This window comes from Eucalyptus grandis, chromosome 1, assembly GCF_016545825.1.
Source record: "Eucalyptus grandis isolate ANBG69807.140 chromosome 1, ASM1654582v1, whole genome shotgun sequence".
Taxonomy (NCBI): domain Eukaryota; kingdom Viridiplantae; phylum Streptophyta; class Magnoliopsida; order Myrtales; family Myrtaceae; genus Eucalyptus; species Eucalyptus grandis.
In genome coordinates this window covers 25,584,791-25,601,610 of record NC_052612.1, presented here as the reverse complement: position 1 = coordinate 25,601,610, position 16,820 = coordinate 25,584,791, and the positions used below count along the sequence as shown (strand labels likewise).

General features: G+C 38.0%; 2 protein-coding genes across 2 annotated transcripts; both read right to left on the bottom strand.

Moving 5' to 3' along the window:
• Nucleotides 1–1,233: 1,233 nt before the first annotated feature.
• On the bottom strand, nucleotides 1,234–7,471 carry LOC104435974 (glutathione S-transferase L3-like). Its single transcript, XM_010048702.3, has 10 exons — nucleotides 7,236–7,471; nucleotides 7,053–7,127; nucleotides 6,866–6,926; nucleotides 6,646–6,732; nucleotides 6,157–6,255; nucleotides 5,983–6,078; nucleotides 2,470–2,547; nucleotides 2,155–2,262; nucleotides 1,548–1,628; nucleotides 1,234–1,427 (listed from the first exon to the last, which is right to left on the bottom strand). Exons 1-10 carry the CDS (start codon nucleotides 7,244–7,246, stop codon nucleotides 1,416–1,418), a joined length of 708 nt encoding a protein of 235 aa, XP_010047004.1. The 5' UTR covers nucleotides 7,247–7,471; the 3' UTR covers nucleotides 1,234–1,415.
• LOC120291138 lies at nucleotides 2,980–5,426 on the bottom strand. The gene is made up of 2 exons (XM_039308111.1): nucleotides 4,934–5,426; nucleotides 2,980–4,789 (listed from the first exon to the last, which is right to left on the bottom strand). The coding sequence occupies exons 1-2, from the start codon at nucleotides 4,991–4,993 to the stop codon at nucleotides 3,326–3,328; spliced, it is 1,524 nt and encodes a 507-aa protein (XP_039164045.1). The 5' UTR covers nucleotides 4,994–5,426; the 3' UTR covers nucleotides 2,980–3,325.
• Nucleotides 7,472–16,820: the final 9,349 nt, after the last annotated feature.

The following is a 16,820-nucleotide window of genomic DNA, read 5'->3' as shown; positions in this document are numbered from 1 at the left end:
CCAGCATAAAATCGATATACCAGCGTAAAATCGATAGATATCGAATATCATTTAATTCAAATAAACAAAAGTTAATCATGCATTCTGCTTTGGTATTGGGGATGAAGGCACCAAAGGTTCATAAACTATTGCAAATGTCCAATTTGGTTTGGGCAAAATGTCCAATTTGCTCTTTCCAAATTTTTTCAGCGATTGAATCTCTAAACTATATATATATGGCGATTTGGTTCATTTATGGACAAATGCTGACATGACAGACCACGTTGCCACGTCAGATTATTATTCCAACTACATTGTTAACGTGGCTCAGAGCTATTAAAGAAAAACACACGCTTCACATAAAAAGGGAGGAAAAAAAAGAGACACACACACGGGTCTTCTCCTCTTCCATGCTCTTTTGAGTTTCCATTAGTAATGGTGCCACCGAGTCGACTGGAGACCCCTGGTGATGATAGGGCTCGTCATAGCTATCCCTATCACGTCCCAATGCACAAATAAACGGGTGTGCGCGCACGCAGAGAGAGAGAGAGAGAGAGAGAGAGAGAGAGAGAGAGTTGTGGCCCTCACAAAAATTTTAGGACAAAAATAAAATTGCATGAGCCCAAAGATTTCAAAAAGAAAAGCAAAAAGTCTAAGATGGAGACAATTCCAAACATATTTTCAGCTGTCAATTTTCTAAATTGGTCCACATAAACAATATTAGTGATCAGTACATGGTGTTCGTAAAAATAAGTGATCAAGAATATCTACAGGAAATAAAAAGAAAAATCATTGAGATATTTGAAAAATAGAATAGCCTATTTACTTTATATAATAATTTAAATTGTATCCTCAATATTAGTTAGTCAACCTCTTACAAGAGGTAATCGGTTTTAAATTGTATTCCCACTTTGTAAAACTGGGATAGGATCCGACCCACCTAGGAACCAACTATACCTGCTTTTTTTGCCCCTATTTCCTGTAAGATTATTAGTGTTGTTGCATAGTCTAAACTATTACACAAGTGACGTTAATAGAAGCTTGTGAAAAGCTAAAGATGGTGACCATCTTTGCGAACAAAACTATAATTATCAAAAGAAACTTTCCTATGTCTTTATGGATTGGCCTTCGTCCATTACTGTGTTTGTGCACTATTAGAGCTGACGCGACTAGGATAGTCCAGTAGCTTTCATGAAGACAGAACTTCACGCAAAGGATTCGAAAATGATTATTTTTTATTTATGAAATTTCAAGCAACATCAAGATACCAATTTCAAGCTGTAAAAGACGCATCGCTGCATCTAGAGCGGATACAGAAGATAACTTGCCCCAGATAAACATCAAGAGAAGGGGTACATTAACTATGAAGCCATTCCACTCTTTTCTTTACTTCCCTTATTCTCTTCGTATAAAGCAATACTATGGTCATGAGCCCTCTACTGCTGAGCCTGCATTCGAGAAAAAGACTGATTAGCAACCGGAAACAAACTCACCGAGGGCGAGAGGGAAAAGAATGTTGTTCAGAAAAGATTGTGATGTCAAGTTTGAGCCTGGGTTAGAAGCATTACACCGAAGCGTGCCTTGCAGAATTCAACAAATTCTTTAGTATCAGTCTTTGTCTGCTTGTAACCGTCGACCTTGTCCATTTCCTGCAGGGGATGAAGTAGAAGGAAAGATTAATGCATGATATGGTCTCCAGCAAGGATAAAATCGAGCAGAGCTGCCGAATTTGTAATAAAAAAGATATTGACTTGACGCTGCCCAAGTAGTATAAGCACACCTGATCAAAAGGTTTGTCTGTAAAACTGATTGGTCTCTACAGGTAAATCATGTTTTCCTTTCAAGAGAGGATGCATATGCATAGAAAATATGGTAACCACAACCGGTGAATGATCTGAAGGTTAATGGAGAATGACTTTCTCATTCTATACATGACTCTCTCATGGCAGGTTAGGATTTCCCCATAGACATGCTACCATGCTATAACAGTTCACCAAGGCCAAAGTTTTGCCTGGACATTATCAAGAAATTGTAATCATCGATTCACCATTTCACTCAGAATCAATCTTGGAATTTAGGTGTCTTTTGTTCATGCAAAGAAAGTTTTGTCCAAAGTGGAAGAGAGATGATGCTTAAATTAAGCATTTTCCTGAGATTTAGGTTTCCTTCCCGTACCTCAATCCATGCTGCTAGTTTAGGTCTGCCAGCAGTGATGTCATATTTCCATACTTCAGATAAGTAACTCTGCAATCTTTCGACAAAGGGGATGTAAGCAATGTCCACCTGCAATCACAAAATCAGACCCTAAATAATAGTCAACCACAGAAAGAAGTACACATCGATAATCACGTATCAGGTGAAATTTCTTGCAGCAAGATAGGTTTGCTCATTATACGAATTTCATTGATCAACGGATCTATTGTTTAACCAATCTAGAAAAAAGAAAAACCACCAATGAGCCCCTAATCAAATATGAAAATGCCAACATACCCCACTGAATTGTCCGAGAAAGAATGGTCCATCCTTAAATTTGCCAAGAGCATTCTCCAAGTGGTTCGAAAGCAGAAGCTGATGCAGAAGACAGAGTTCACTTATGGTAACAGAGATACCTGTCATCGAAAAAGCCCCTAGAGGACTTACCACATTCTTTCTGATGCAAGCCTAGGGGAGGCTTTCTCAAACAGTAGGATCGGGAGAGTGACTTGCACACGGAAACAGGACAAACAGGAATTTCAGCACTGCACGAGCTCAGGAGAATGGTCGTATCTTTGTCGATACAAATCGGATTGACCTGATTCCAAAGCCAAATGAACAAAGACTTCTGGATCTACAATTTCTCTGTTTTGGGTTTTCTGAAATAATCACTGTAGGATAGTCGAAATTGGGTTGGAAGTAACGAACAGAACAGGAAAAGACAGAGACTCCGTTGGTTGCTCTTCTAGGCCTCCAAGGAAGTTGAGGGGCACCGATTCTTCTAGATCGATGACTGCAACTCTTCAAGGATGCAGATTTCGAAAGCTCCGACTCTTCAAGGACGGAGTGAAAACTCTTCTAGGTTTTCAAGGTATGAATTCTACAAGGTTCATGATACTTGCTTCAAGCAAAGTTTTTTCATTTATCAAAAGTCATCAAAAGTTGTCTATCTTCTACAAGGGATTGGCTTATATCATCAAAGAAATAAAAACAGAATGTTGAAACTAGGAGAAATAAAGACAAAGCGTTGAAAACTAGGAGAAATAAAAACGGAGCATTGAAAATAGGAGAAATAGTAAAGAGCATGGAAACTATAAACTAGTAAAAGCGTCACGCGAGCTTCCAAGGTGTCTTTCATGCTTCCGGGATGGACTCAAGATGTCGTTATGGCTTCTCGGTTTCGTCGAGCTTTAATGCGGGCCGATCTTCTTGGTCGAGAGAGCCGGTCTTCAATGTGGGCTGCATCATCCTCCCCATCTTTAAAAGAATTCGTCCTCGAATTCTTGCCAGCATCATCAGAAGAATCTCCCACCCTACTAGGTGCCAACGTAATCTTCTTGCCTCCAAATTCAAAAGAATATGTATTTCGATAACCATCATGCATAGTCCTCTTATCGAATTGCCATGGTTGACCAAGAATAATGTGACTAGCATCCATCGGCAGAACATCACACCATATTTTGTCACTATAAACAGAACCAATGGATAGATTAACAAGGCATCGTTTTGAAATAGTTACCTCAGCACCTATCTTCAACCACAACATTTTATAAGGCGTAGGGTGCGCTTTTAATTCCAACTTCAGCTTGTTTGCCGCTACTTCAGAAATTATATTCTCACAACAACCAGAGTCAATAATTAATTGACATACCTTTCCCATGATTGTGCAAGCAGAATGGAAAATATTGGTACGCAGCCACCTATCTCCAGTGTCATCTCGAGGAGTAGGAAAATTTTTCCTCACCATAAGAAGTTCGCCAGTGTCAGCATGCACTATTTGTTCATCATCCGCAGCTTCTTCATCATTTTTCAACTCCTCTTCAAGTGGATCCTCAGTGTTCTCATCAGAATTATTATCCACCAAGAAGGCTTTACCGGCTGGTCGATTCTTATTGATTCGACAATTGCTAGCACGATGACCCAACTCCCCACAAGAATAGCAACGTATTTCAGATGTAGCAGGTTGCTTCGAATCATGAGGTTGAGTAGAAGGCTTACTAGCAGATTGCTGTCTCCGAGAATGAGAGCGCTCCATTTTGAGTGCCCGTTGGTGTGCATCTCCTAAGTCCCAAATGTCGAGGACTTCCAAGGCGTCTTGAATGTAAAATTGAAGACCGTTCAAGTATTTGTTCACAAGCACCTCCTCCGGATCTTGGATATTGTTACGAATCACCAACTCATTGAATTCATTGGTGTATTGGTCCACCGTTCGCGTACCTTGTTTTAGATTTTGGTACCGTTGGTAGAGCTCTCTCTTATATCCTTTGGGAAGAAAATATTTTTGAATCTTGCCCTCCATCTTTCTCCACGAAGTGACTTGTGCTTTGCCAACGGCTTGGCGAGTTTGTTTTTCACGTCTCCACCAAGCAATCGCCTTGCCTCGGAATCGCATAGCAATGATCCCAACGCGACGATTCTCCGGAACATTTCGATGCTCAAACACCTCATTCACAAGTGTTAGCCAATCAACAATTTCATCAGGAGACTCATTACTTGTAAATTCTGGAACATCTTTCTTGACTTCTTTTTCCCAATCTGGCTCACGAATATGTTGTAAACGATGTCGATCTTGTGTCATTAAGTCCAAAACTTGATTTTTTTTTCGTTCAAATTGGCCCTTCAATAAAAATATGGACAGAGTTGCCGACATTGCCATCAAGTTACATTTAGAAGTGTGGCATTTAAAAAAGAAATCAGAAATAAAGAATGTTGAGAAGCAAACAAAGTATATAAAAAATAATAAGGAATACGGAAATCTAACCCGGGTAATGCCTCCGACCATGAATAGATTGAACACTCTCTGAAGAGGAAGAGTCACCATGGGAATCTTCAGTCCTGGAACGGGGTGGAGAATTATTTGCTTCAGCCCTCAAACGCTGAACTTCTTGCGTCAATTCATCAATTTGTTGTTGCATATTCTCAGCGAGTGTGTGCAATTCATTGAGGGGAAGGGTTCTGCCGCCACGGCGCCTAGCTTGTCTTGGAGGCATTGTCCTCTCCTCCAAAGCTCTGATACCAAATGATGCAAGCCTAGGGGAGGCTTTCTCAAACAGTAGGATCGGGAGAGTGACTTGCACACGGAAACAGGACAAACAGGAATTTCAGCACTGCACGAGCTCAGGAGAATGGTCGTATCTTTGTCGATACAAATCGGATTGACCTGATTCCAAAGCCAAATGAACAAAGACTTCTGGATCTACAATTTCTCTGTTTTGGGTTTTCTGAAATAATCACTGTAGGATAGTCGAAATTGGGTTGGAAGTAACGAACAGAACAGGAAAAGACAGAGACTCCGTTGGTTGCTCTTCTAGGCCTCCAAGGAAGTTGAGGCGCACCGATTCTTCTAGATCGATGACTGCAACTCTTCAAGGATGCAGATTTCGAAAGCTCTGACTCTTCAAGGACGGAGTGAAAACTCTTCTAGGTTTTCAAGGTATGAACTCTACAAGGTTCATGATACTTGCTTCAAGCAAAGTTTTTTCATTTATCAAAAGTCATCAAAAGTTGTCTGTCTTCTACAAGGGATTGGCTTATATCATCAAAGAAATAAAAACAGAATGTTGAAACTAGGAGAAATAAAGACAAAGCGTTGAAAACTAGGAGAAATAAAAACGGAGCATTGAAAATAGGAGAAATAGTAAAGAGCATGGAAACTATAAACTAGTAAAAGCGTCACGCGAGCTTCCAAGGTGTCTTTCAAGCTTCCGGGATGGACTCAAGATGTCGTTATGGCTTCTCGGTTTCGTCAAGCTTTAATGCGGGCCGATCTTCTTGGTTGAGAGAGCCGGTCTTCAATGGGGGCTGCATCACTTTCGGTCCCTCTCCCTTGAATGAATTAAAGACTACGCTCACGAATTCATCAACATAAGACCACAGTTCCTCACCAAACTTTCTCTTTTCAGGATCCTACATATCAAAGAGCAGCCACTTTGTTATAAGCAAACCACAGAAACAAGAAATGCACATTTGCTACCCAGTACTCACATCAGGGAAAAGAGGAGGCCCTTCAAAGTTGCTGTCCACGTATTTAATGAGGTCTAGGCTCTCTCCAATGATTTTCCCGTTGTGCTCCAAGGCTGGAACCTAATCATAAGTTGCAACAGAAGAAAAACAAAATGTACCCATCAAATAACCACTGGCTAAAACTCACCCTTTTCATTTGATTAAAAGGTCAAAATGGCCAAATAAACCAAGTGGGGAGCCAATTGATTTTCTCAAGTTCACCTCAGCTACAATAAGAGTCGAAATTTTCTATAACAAACATAAAAAATATTGAACGACTCTTGGTTTTGGAATTTATAAAAACTAACAACACAAGGGGCCGATTTTTAAAATCCAGAATCTTGCGGCCACTCGCTTGGAATTCTAAACTAAACCAATTTTGGGCTATGACAATCTGTGTCCACTAATATGAAAACACATCAAGAACTAAACAACCGGTGACGGACTAAAGACAAGCGAAAGATGAATCACCTTATTCACGGGGTAGACTTTCTCCTTGTACCAAGCAGGCCTGTCTTGAAGATTAAGAGGAACCAACTTAATCTTGTCCTGCAGTCCCTGCAACTCACATATGTAATCCCAATTCAGAAACTAATCATACACCCAATCAAAATGAACTAAATGACCTATATAAGGACGAATCGTGCATGATTTTTGTTGAATTGCACACGATCACAGAGAATGAATTCACCTTATAGTTCCTTGTGATCCAGACGCGATGAGCATATGGGCACGCGTAAGAGGTGTACAGCCTTCAGAAAATTCGGAGAAAACAAACATAAGCAGACGCATAAGACAATCTCTTGTTGTCCAATCTTATCAGTGATCACACTGAACCAACTCGAACGACAATTAAAGGGAAAAAAGAAGGATCGAACCTCGTTGTTCCATCGAAAAGAGGAGGTTGCTCGGCGCTGGAGTTCAACGGAGCAGGCAAGTTCTCAACCACGGCACTGCCACAAACACAAAAAACCAAGCAAAGGGTCGTCAAACAAGAACGAAGGCTCGAATTCCACAGGAAAAAATGAGAGCGAAAATGCAAGACCGCGAGAGATTCTTACGGAGGAGCCATTGGCGTACGGTAGTTCCTGGAGAGAAAATCTGCGGGATGTTCGTGTTCGTCTGCGTGAGCGTCGATTTCAATGTGAACGAGAATGCCGTCCAGGTGCGGTGCTACTTAAGAGGGAGGAGCACGCGGAAGGGTTGAGGCTGAGATGTCGTGAGCAGTGACGAAGTGAGAGTAATTACGTGCATGATCGCTTCGTAAAAGCGAATCTACGATGTCCCGGTAAAGTTCCAGTGAGTTCGCCCCGGATGGAGACGTCTGGAGATCCGGTGCTTGCGGCAGAGTATGGCTAAGGTTTTGACCAAGAAGATAAAGTATGGCTAAATTGTAGGTGTGAGAAAAAGAACCGTTTGAACTGAGAATTTTTCTGGATCAGATTGGATTAGATCGGCTGATTTTGAATGATTTCAGGGTACTAGTTCGGCTCCTGATTCCAAAAAAATAAAATCGGTGGATTTTAGTCCTGCTCCAGTTGTGGAATTGCTCACCCGGCCATCATGACAGCATCAATTTAAAAAAAAAAAAAAAAATCTAGTTTTTATATTTCTTAAAAATCTGTATGAAAATCATAATTTAGTTCCCTTTTCAGACTTCACTCATGGATGTAGACATGGGGGAGTCACACGACTCCCATTTCACTTATACATGTGAGTAACATGACAAGAACAAATCAAAACACAATAGTAATTGTTCATTCCAACCAAATTTACCACAAATAAGAAAAGACTCTATAAAACTCACTAATTGTAGAAGCGTTTTGATTATTAAGAATATCTTCAATTTTTTCTTGAACATTAACGACAATTAAAAAATAAATTTGAACATCCACTAATTTGATTGGTCCACTCAGAAATTGGTCCAATTTCTAATTTCTAGGTGAAAACCGACTGCTAAAGTATTTATTTGTAGTAAGATCAGGTATGACCACTGCTGATTAATTTGTGTGATTTCGAATTAAGGTGGAGTTAATTAAGCATTTTGACGAGCTGAGCTTGAGCTCACAAATATTCAGCTCAGTGGGTCCGCAACTCTAAACAGTGCTTCTATGTCCATCAAAGTAAAAATGATAATTGACTATTAAAATCAATAAGTGAATGTCAACTCGATTTACAGTATGCACTACTAAGTAATTTGATCACGATTGGGATATTGAGATCATCTATCTAGGTCAAGCTCCATTGATGCTTGAGTTGAGTTTTATAGAAATCAAGTATATTGTTGAGTCGAGCTCCAACAGTTACACTTTGTATCAACTCAATTTGGCTAGATCAAATCTTTATTTTAGAGTATATCCTATTGTTACTCAAGAGTAATCAAACTGTCCCAGCAACTAAATGTAACTTAAACGTTGTATCAACTCGATTTACAGTACGCACTACTAAGTAATTTTACATATTTAATCGAATGCTTAACTGAATAATTTTCACGTGTATATTTTCTCAACTTTTACATTTTAGTGCAAACGGATATGAATTGGGCTCGGGACCACGTGTTAATACGTGACCAATAAGATAAATAAAATGATCCATCAAGGCCCAAGCCCATCCATAAGACCGCCCCAACCAAAAGCCGAGAAACGATTACAATGTTCACACTTGTCTGAACGTGGCCCCTGGAAACGTCAGACCAAGTCCGAACTACTTGAACATCCACAATGGAGCACAATGGTCCGATCTGACCAAGCTCGATGTGCCTAAAACACCAGAGATTGTAACTTTAGTAGCACTTCAAAGGACAAGTATGTATAGAACTCAGTTCATTCTTAATAAGTGTCCTGCAATTTTGTTGATAGAGCCTGAATTTCACCCGTTTCCATTATCAGAATCCAACTCGAGCATCGGAGGACTCCCGAAAAATTCCATCCCGTGGACTTCCCTTGTGTGTGCTTCGTGGGACCAGCGCCCATCGCGAAAGGTAGCAAGCAGACTTGTTCAGTTGCTCGGCAGAGTTAGTGCCTCTCAAATGTCAAAACTTGAAATGAATAGACATATAAGTGTCAAAACTTCCAAAATGTACGCTTTAACTGTCAAAATTGAAAAAGAAATGAATCTTGAAGTGCTAACAGCGATAATTTTTTACTTTTTTTTTAATGAAGATTGCTTACTAACGTGGCAATTCTTTGAAAAAAAAATAATATACATGGCACTAACGTGATTAAATAAGCTCAAAACAAAGATGTTTTGTCATGACATATGATTGTTAATATAAATATTAATTAAATTAATTTTAAAAAAACCTATTAAAAAAAAAAAAAGAATGCAGCATTCAACAACAATCTCGACAACCCTCATTTCCACCTCCCCACCATTGCTAGAAAGGGTTAGTAATGGTGGGGTGAGGGTCGGCTGGGCTTGCTGGGCCCTAGCAAGTGGCCAGTGACCTTGGCCAACTATACATGAGGGCTTATAGGCCTTTGCCCAAATCTAGAGTGATGGGTCTCGGCCCTCCCCAAAGGGGCCAAAGGCCGCTGCTAGCTATGGTGGGGCTCATCGGTGACCCTTGGCCCGACACTTTCCAGGAATCTTCATGTAGTGTGTTGAACACTTTCAAACATATCCAACACGCTCCAATAAGTTCTAACACGTAACCAATAGATGTTGGAAAATCAGACATGTGGTCAACTCTCCGAATACACTCCAACACATAAGTCCAAAATTTCAACACACAATTCTAATACGCACGGCATCAATTTAAATTTTTTTTAATGAAAGAGGAGTCAAAATATAAATATGTAAAAAAAAAAATCAAATAATAAAAATAATCAAGGGGGAAAGAAAGATTTCTTGTTATATTTGATGGTGAAATGTGGAAATTTTTTTGACTTGTTAAATGTTAAATTTAATAGTGGAATGTGGATTGCTTGTTTTTTTTTTTTCTTTTTTTTTAAAAAGTTTTATGGATTATTGGAATGAAATGCAGTTGAATTTATCAAATCAAAACAATGAACGATATCAACAAATGGTAGATTAAATTTTTCAGTATAAATTCATTATAGGTTCTTTGTTATTATTTATTTATTTGTGAATTTGAATCAAATTAATTTGATTGAAAAATCATAAAAATGAGAATTTATCATGTATACATAAAAATTATATGTAATATTCAACGTGTCCCAATATTTTGGATTTCTCTATTTTTTTTTTTTTAGAAATAACGCGTTGATATCAGTGTCGGTGCTACTTAACTTGCAAGCCCTCACCTATGATTAGCCAGGATTGTCGGCCACTAGTTGGAACCCGGCAACCCCAGTCGACCCTTGCCCCACCATCGTTGGCCCTTTCTAACGATGGTAGGGCGACGACAGTGTGTGCTGTGGAGGCCTTCACTGAATGTTGCCTCTCTCTCTCTCTCTCTCTCTCTCTTAAAATTTGGTTTTTTAAAATTTGGTTTTTTTAAATTTAATCTAATTAATATTTATATGAAAAATCAAATTTCGGGGCAAAATGATGTTATTTTGGGACACAGATTTCTGAGTGTACTTTAATGCTATGTCCGATTTCCAATAAGCTTTGTCATAGTTGGCATTTAAGTGTCCAATTTTCAAAAAAAAAAAAATTGACAATTAAGTGCACTTTTTGGAAATTTTGTTACTTATGTGTCCACCCATTTCAAATTTTGGCACTTGAAAAGTACTTTTTCCGCATCAAGACCCTATAAAATCCATTCCAAACAAAGAGAAACTTAACAAAATAACAAATAATGTTTGTTTTTAATCACATTTTAGTATAGAGTTTTTGAGAGATTATATATCTTTATAACATATGTACTTTTTTTTCTTCACTTTAATCTTGTCTACAATTGATTAAAGGAAAGTGCGGAAGTCGTAATACTGTGAACCTTAATAGAACTTAGCTTTTGCAACAAAGTTGACCATCTCAACAAAATATTCCGTGCAATGCTCTCAGGATCTCAAGGGAATTTGACAAACTAGCCATAATCAAGAATCAATCCTTACAGAGAATCAGGTGCTAGTAGCAGTGGACCCAACTCCTCCAATCGGCAAGACAGATAGCAATAGGAATGTAACAGGACCAGATTGGGCAAAGCTGGTAATGGTAATGGGATAGATGACGTACCTAGAATTGTCTCTACAATTGGGCTACACTAGTCCAAAACCCTTTGATGATTCCAGCTTAGATGACGGAGATTGATACCCAACCATCGTTCTCATAGCAAACCTTTCAACAAGGATCTGTCTTAAACATTGTTGGTTGTATTATTGCATCATGTCATAGAAGGGCCATTACTTTTTGCCAAAGCACCTTTGTTATGGTCTTTCAGTTATGTAAAAGCAACTTGCAGATGTCTATGTGGTCATGTGTCTTTGTATTATTATCATGAAAAGTATCTTTTAGACACTTGTATGTGTGGCAAAGTCCGTATTGTCCTTGGCTCTGTCTATATACAAGTATCTTTTAGAAGGGCCTGCATGTTTGTATTTCTTTTTTTGTTCATGAATAGATTTTCTGTTTTTTTGTTCCCAGGAACAAAAAAAGAACAAAAACGCGTTTGTTTGTGTTTTTGTTCAAAACCTATTTTTTTGTTCCGGGAACAAAATTAGAACAAAAATAAGAAACAAAAAAAGTTATTTTTTTGTTCCGTAAACACTTTTGAAGAACATATTTTCTCTCTCATCTCTTTTTTTTTTTTTTTTTCCTTTGGCCGGTCGCCGGCCATGGCCTCGCCCAGCCATGGTGAGGCTCACCGTGGTTGGGCGAGGCTCGGCCTCGCCTTGGCTGGGTCGGCGAGGGTCGGCAAGCCTCGCCATGGTTGGGCGAGGCCGGCCCTTGTCAGCCGGTCGCCGGCCATGGCCGAGGCCGACAACAGGCCAAAAGAAGAAAAAAAAAGAAAAAAAAGAAGAAGAAAGAAAATGACTTATTTTTAGAAGTTGGTATATTTCCTACCAAGCCTATCAAGCCTGCGTGATAACATTTATGTTCCTTGATTTTTTTTGGTTCTTTTGTTCCCTGACATAGAACAAGAACAGAAATCCGTTCGGTAACGTTTATTAATTTTTCTATTCTCCATAATAGAAAAGTGGCCTAGAAATAGATTTGAAATAGAAACAATGAGCAGAAATAAAAGTCGTTTCTTATTTCCAAGAACAATTTCTAAAAATAAGTCATTTTCTTTCTTTTTTGTTTTTTCTTTTCTTCTTCTTCCTCGTTGTCCCCCGCTATCCGCCATTGCTAACAATTGCTAGCAGTCGCTAGCTGCCACTATCAAGCTCTTTGGTTGCCCTCCATCGGCCGTCAATTGTTGCCCAATCGCCGCTCGCCATTGGCTAGAGGAGGACCAAGAAGAAGAGAGGGAAAAAATAATTTTTTTAAATTATTAAAAAATTAAAAGAAATTCTAAGTTACAAGCAAATTTTATGAATTGTACTAAATACATTTCTATTCTTTTTATATTTCGAGAATTAACATTTTGTGTAACCAAACACGTTCTTTTACTAAAAATTATTGTAGGAAATAAAAATAGAAAAAAAAACTATTTTTGAAAAGAAATTGTTTCCCAAAACAGAAATGTTACCAAACGCACCCTCAATGTCAAATATCCTCCATATGCAATTTTTTTTGTGTGGTTGCAAATAAAGGGGATCGGTCGTCTTGTTTTAATATTAGAGCAAAGATAACGGGTATCGCTTAATTCCAATAAAGAAAATTAGTCATGCATACCATTTTGATATTAGGGATGAAGGCACCAAAAGTTCATAAATTATTGCAAAAATGTTCAATTCGGCCTTTCCAAATTTCTTGAGCGATTGAATCTGTAAACTACATATATTTTTGGCTAGATGGTTCATCCATGGAATTTATGGACAAATGCTGACAAGACAGACCACGTTGCCGCGTCAGATTATTATTCCAACTACATTGTCGACGTGGCTCAAAGCTATTAAAGAAAAACATACGCTTTCACTCATAAATAATAATAATAATAATAAAAACACACACACACACACACACACGGATCTTCTCCTATTCCGTGCTCTCTTGAGTTCCCGCTAGCAATGGTGCCACCGAGTCGACCAAAAGACCCTTGATGATGAGAGGGCTCGTCATAGTTATAACGTCCCCATGAACAAACAAAGAAGTGCGCGTGGCCCTTACAAAAAATTTAGGATAAAAATAAAAGTGCATGAGCCAAAAGATTTAAAGAGAGAGAGAGAGAGAGAGAGAGAGAGAGAGAGAGAGAGAAGGAAAAAGTAAAAGATGGAGATAATTCTGAACATATTTTTAGCTGTCAATTTTCTAAATTGGTTCGCATAAACAATATTAGTAAATGTCTTCATGTGCGCAAGAAATTGACATTTAAAATACTAAAAAAATCATTTTGTCATGAATATTTGAGTAGCTGAATAATTTTAAAAAAAATAGTATAAAAAATACACAGTACAAAGAAGTTATATAGACATACGTGAAAAGCGAAAACGAGTTCAAGATTAAAAAATTTCTTAAGAAAAAAATCTGTGTGATAGAAAATATCCAAATTTTAGTAGGGAAACATGACAAATAAAATTACGTTATGCATTTACACATTTCTCCGTGTACATGGTGTTTGCAAAATAAGCGATCAAAAATATTTACGGGAAATAAATGATTGAGATATTTCACAAGTAGAATAGCCTCTTCACTTTATATAATAATGTAAATTGTATTCTCCATTATTAGTTAGTCAGCCTTTCTACTAGATGTAGTCGGTTCTAGGGGTACAGTTCCCACTCTGGAACTAAGATTTGCACCAAAAGGGCTTATTCCTAGTTTGTAGAACTGGGATTCAACCAAGGAATCAACTGTATATGCTTCTTCTTTCTTTTTCTTTTTTTTTTTGGCTATTCCCTGTAAGACTATGAGTGTCGTCATATGGTCTAAACTGTTACTTGAATGATGTTAATAGAAGAAGATCGTGAAAAGCGAAACATGGTGACCATCTCCATGAACAAAACTACAATGATCGTTAAAAATCAAGTTTGGGAGACATCAAGTCACGAGGTAGGCGTGACATCTGCGTGACTAAGACTGAGGGAAGTGAGAGTGAAAGGCGTGCGTAACTGTATCTGAGCAAAGACCAACTTCGATCTCAACCCTCTTTTCTTCCTGCCCTCTGCAACAACGCGTCGATGGTGACTGCCATCGCCAACTTCACTCGACCTTGGATCAGGGAAGGTCAGGGCATATCTTGTCACACCTTGAATCTTATAGAGATCGGATGACACGGCCGTCCTTCTATATGAAGAATGCAGTCTCTAACCACTCAAAAGTTTAGCTCCCAAAAGTCTCACGATGTTCCCACTCTAACGGTCACTAAATAGGGGACTTGAAAAGATTGGAAAAGAGAGAAGTAAGCAACCACACCTCAATGAGTAGTACACATTAAATCATACACAAGTTGTTTCATTTCAGCAAGTTTTATAAAATTTAGAAAATACTCATTAAAATCATCCATAAATGTCAATAATCTAGTCCATTAATCAATCTCATCAAAATCACACACTAATAGTCTATCCATTGATCAACCTCATATCAAAATACACATCTATAATCCATTCCATTGATTAATCTCATAGCACATCATATCTCAAGATCCTAGAGGTGACTCTAACGAGACCATGTCATCATATAGCACTTAGCCCTTAAGTAGTACAAAATCCTAAAGATGCCTTTTATAAGATTTCGTTATTGTGTAGCATTAAGTCCTTGACCAACATATATCAAATATAATGCCCTAGCTGTGGCTACCATAAAATTATGTTATCATGTAACACTTACCCCTGACCAACACATATCAATAGTATAAGGCCCTAGAGGTGCCTTTCATAAAATTACATTATCATATAGTACTTAACCCTTAATCAGTATGTATCAATAGTACAAGGTCCTAGAGGTACATTCCACAAAATTACGTTATCATGTAGTACTTAACCCTTGATCAGCATATATCAATAGTATAAGGCTTTAGACAACCCCTACGAAATAACATTATCATATAGCATTTAGTCCTTGACTACAATGCTCTAGATGTGACTCATATGAAGTTATGTTATTGCATGGTACTTAATCCTTTACTCGTCCATATCAAAACTGATTTCCTAGGCCTTTCACAAATCAATTCTTTCCACAAAACCAATCCGCAACATAGATCGGTTTCACATATCAAATCAAATCACCTTTCATTAAGCCATACCCAAAGTAAATGTAATTCTTTCACAAGACGGTTTTGCAAACCCAAAATATATCCTCTTCTCCAACTTTGTTCGTCAAGAAAAATATATACCTCACAATACATTTTCTACACTATTTTGGAATTTATTTCATGAACTAGTAACATATTAAAGTGCCTTTTATAAAACGTTTCTCAAATCGCCAAAGAACTCATATCATAAACCAAGTTCAAAAATTATATATAACATTTTGCAACATGGCTCATTTGCCATTTCTCAACCATTTCTCATATCATTCTCAAATATTAAAAGATAGTAATTACCCAATCCAGAATTTTATGCAATAAACATGCTCTTTAACTACTTATAATGTCTTGAATTTCTATCGTTTTCAAGGCATGAGCTCACAAATTCATAGAAGAGATAGCACTATTCACCTGGGAATATCTACGATAAAAAAACCAGGCTATTTCAACAAACTCACAATCCTATCATCTAAGTGAGAAATAACATCAAAACTAAGTAAAATGCTATTTCAAATATGGTTTCGCTAAACTATGTTTAAACGCTAACAAATTAACTCCTACACATCGACAAATCGCTTACCAAAATGATTATTTGAACTTAAACTCAATGCGAAACTCGACCTCGGAATCCTAAAATTTCGCTCCCCCAAAACTATTGATTCAAATCAACTACTGTCAAACCCCATAACTCTACAATGTCACAATTCCACCATTCCCAAGAAATTCAATAACTTGACAAACCAAATATCGGATTTCACAGCTCGATTTTCACAACACTTCGAACATACAACCTAATTTTGAAAATTATCCTAATTGGACAAATATTTATTAGCCATTGTGAATCAAAGTTGAATTGGCTTGACGAGTCCCATGACGTGCGCACATATAAACTCCTTGTTTCTTTTTCCTTCTCTCTTCTTTACTTTCCTCTCTCCCCTTTTTGTTTCTTGCGCGAGCTCTTGGGCTCTCTTTTATTCTAAGCCAAGCGTCCCCTCCTTCATTTGTTGACCGACTCTTCTTGACCGACTCTTCTTTTTTTCAATTCTGTGGGCCCCATCCTTTGAAAAGTCAACATATATCATATCTAAGCCGAGCCCTAGATCCAGATCTAGGAGAGAAATAGAGTACTTGATGGGGCACCTGGCACAAATTTGTGCTTGGACTGGTCGTTCAATAAAAAAAAAAGACTATATGATGGTAGAAACGAATAATGCGTAAATAAGGCCTAAGCCATTTGAGCTAGTCACTAATTTTTTATAAATGCCTTCGACAATTATATGTGTTGAGTAATTTAATTGTAAATTGTGCGGACCATCAACCCCACCACCCATTATGTAATAAAATTATTATTAGATGATCGTCACCCAACGAGCAATTAATCCCGCTCAAA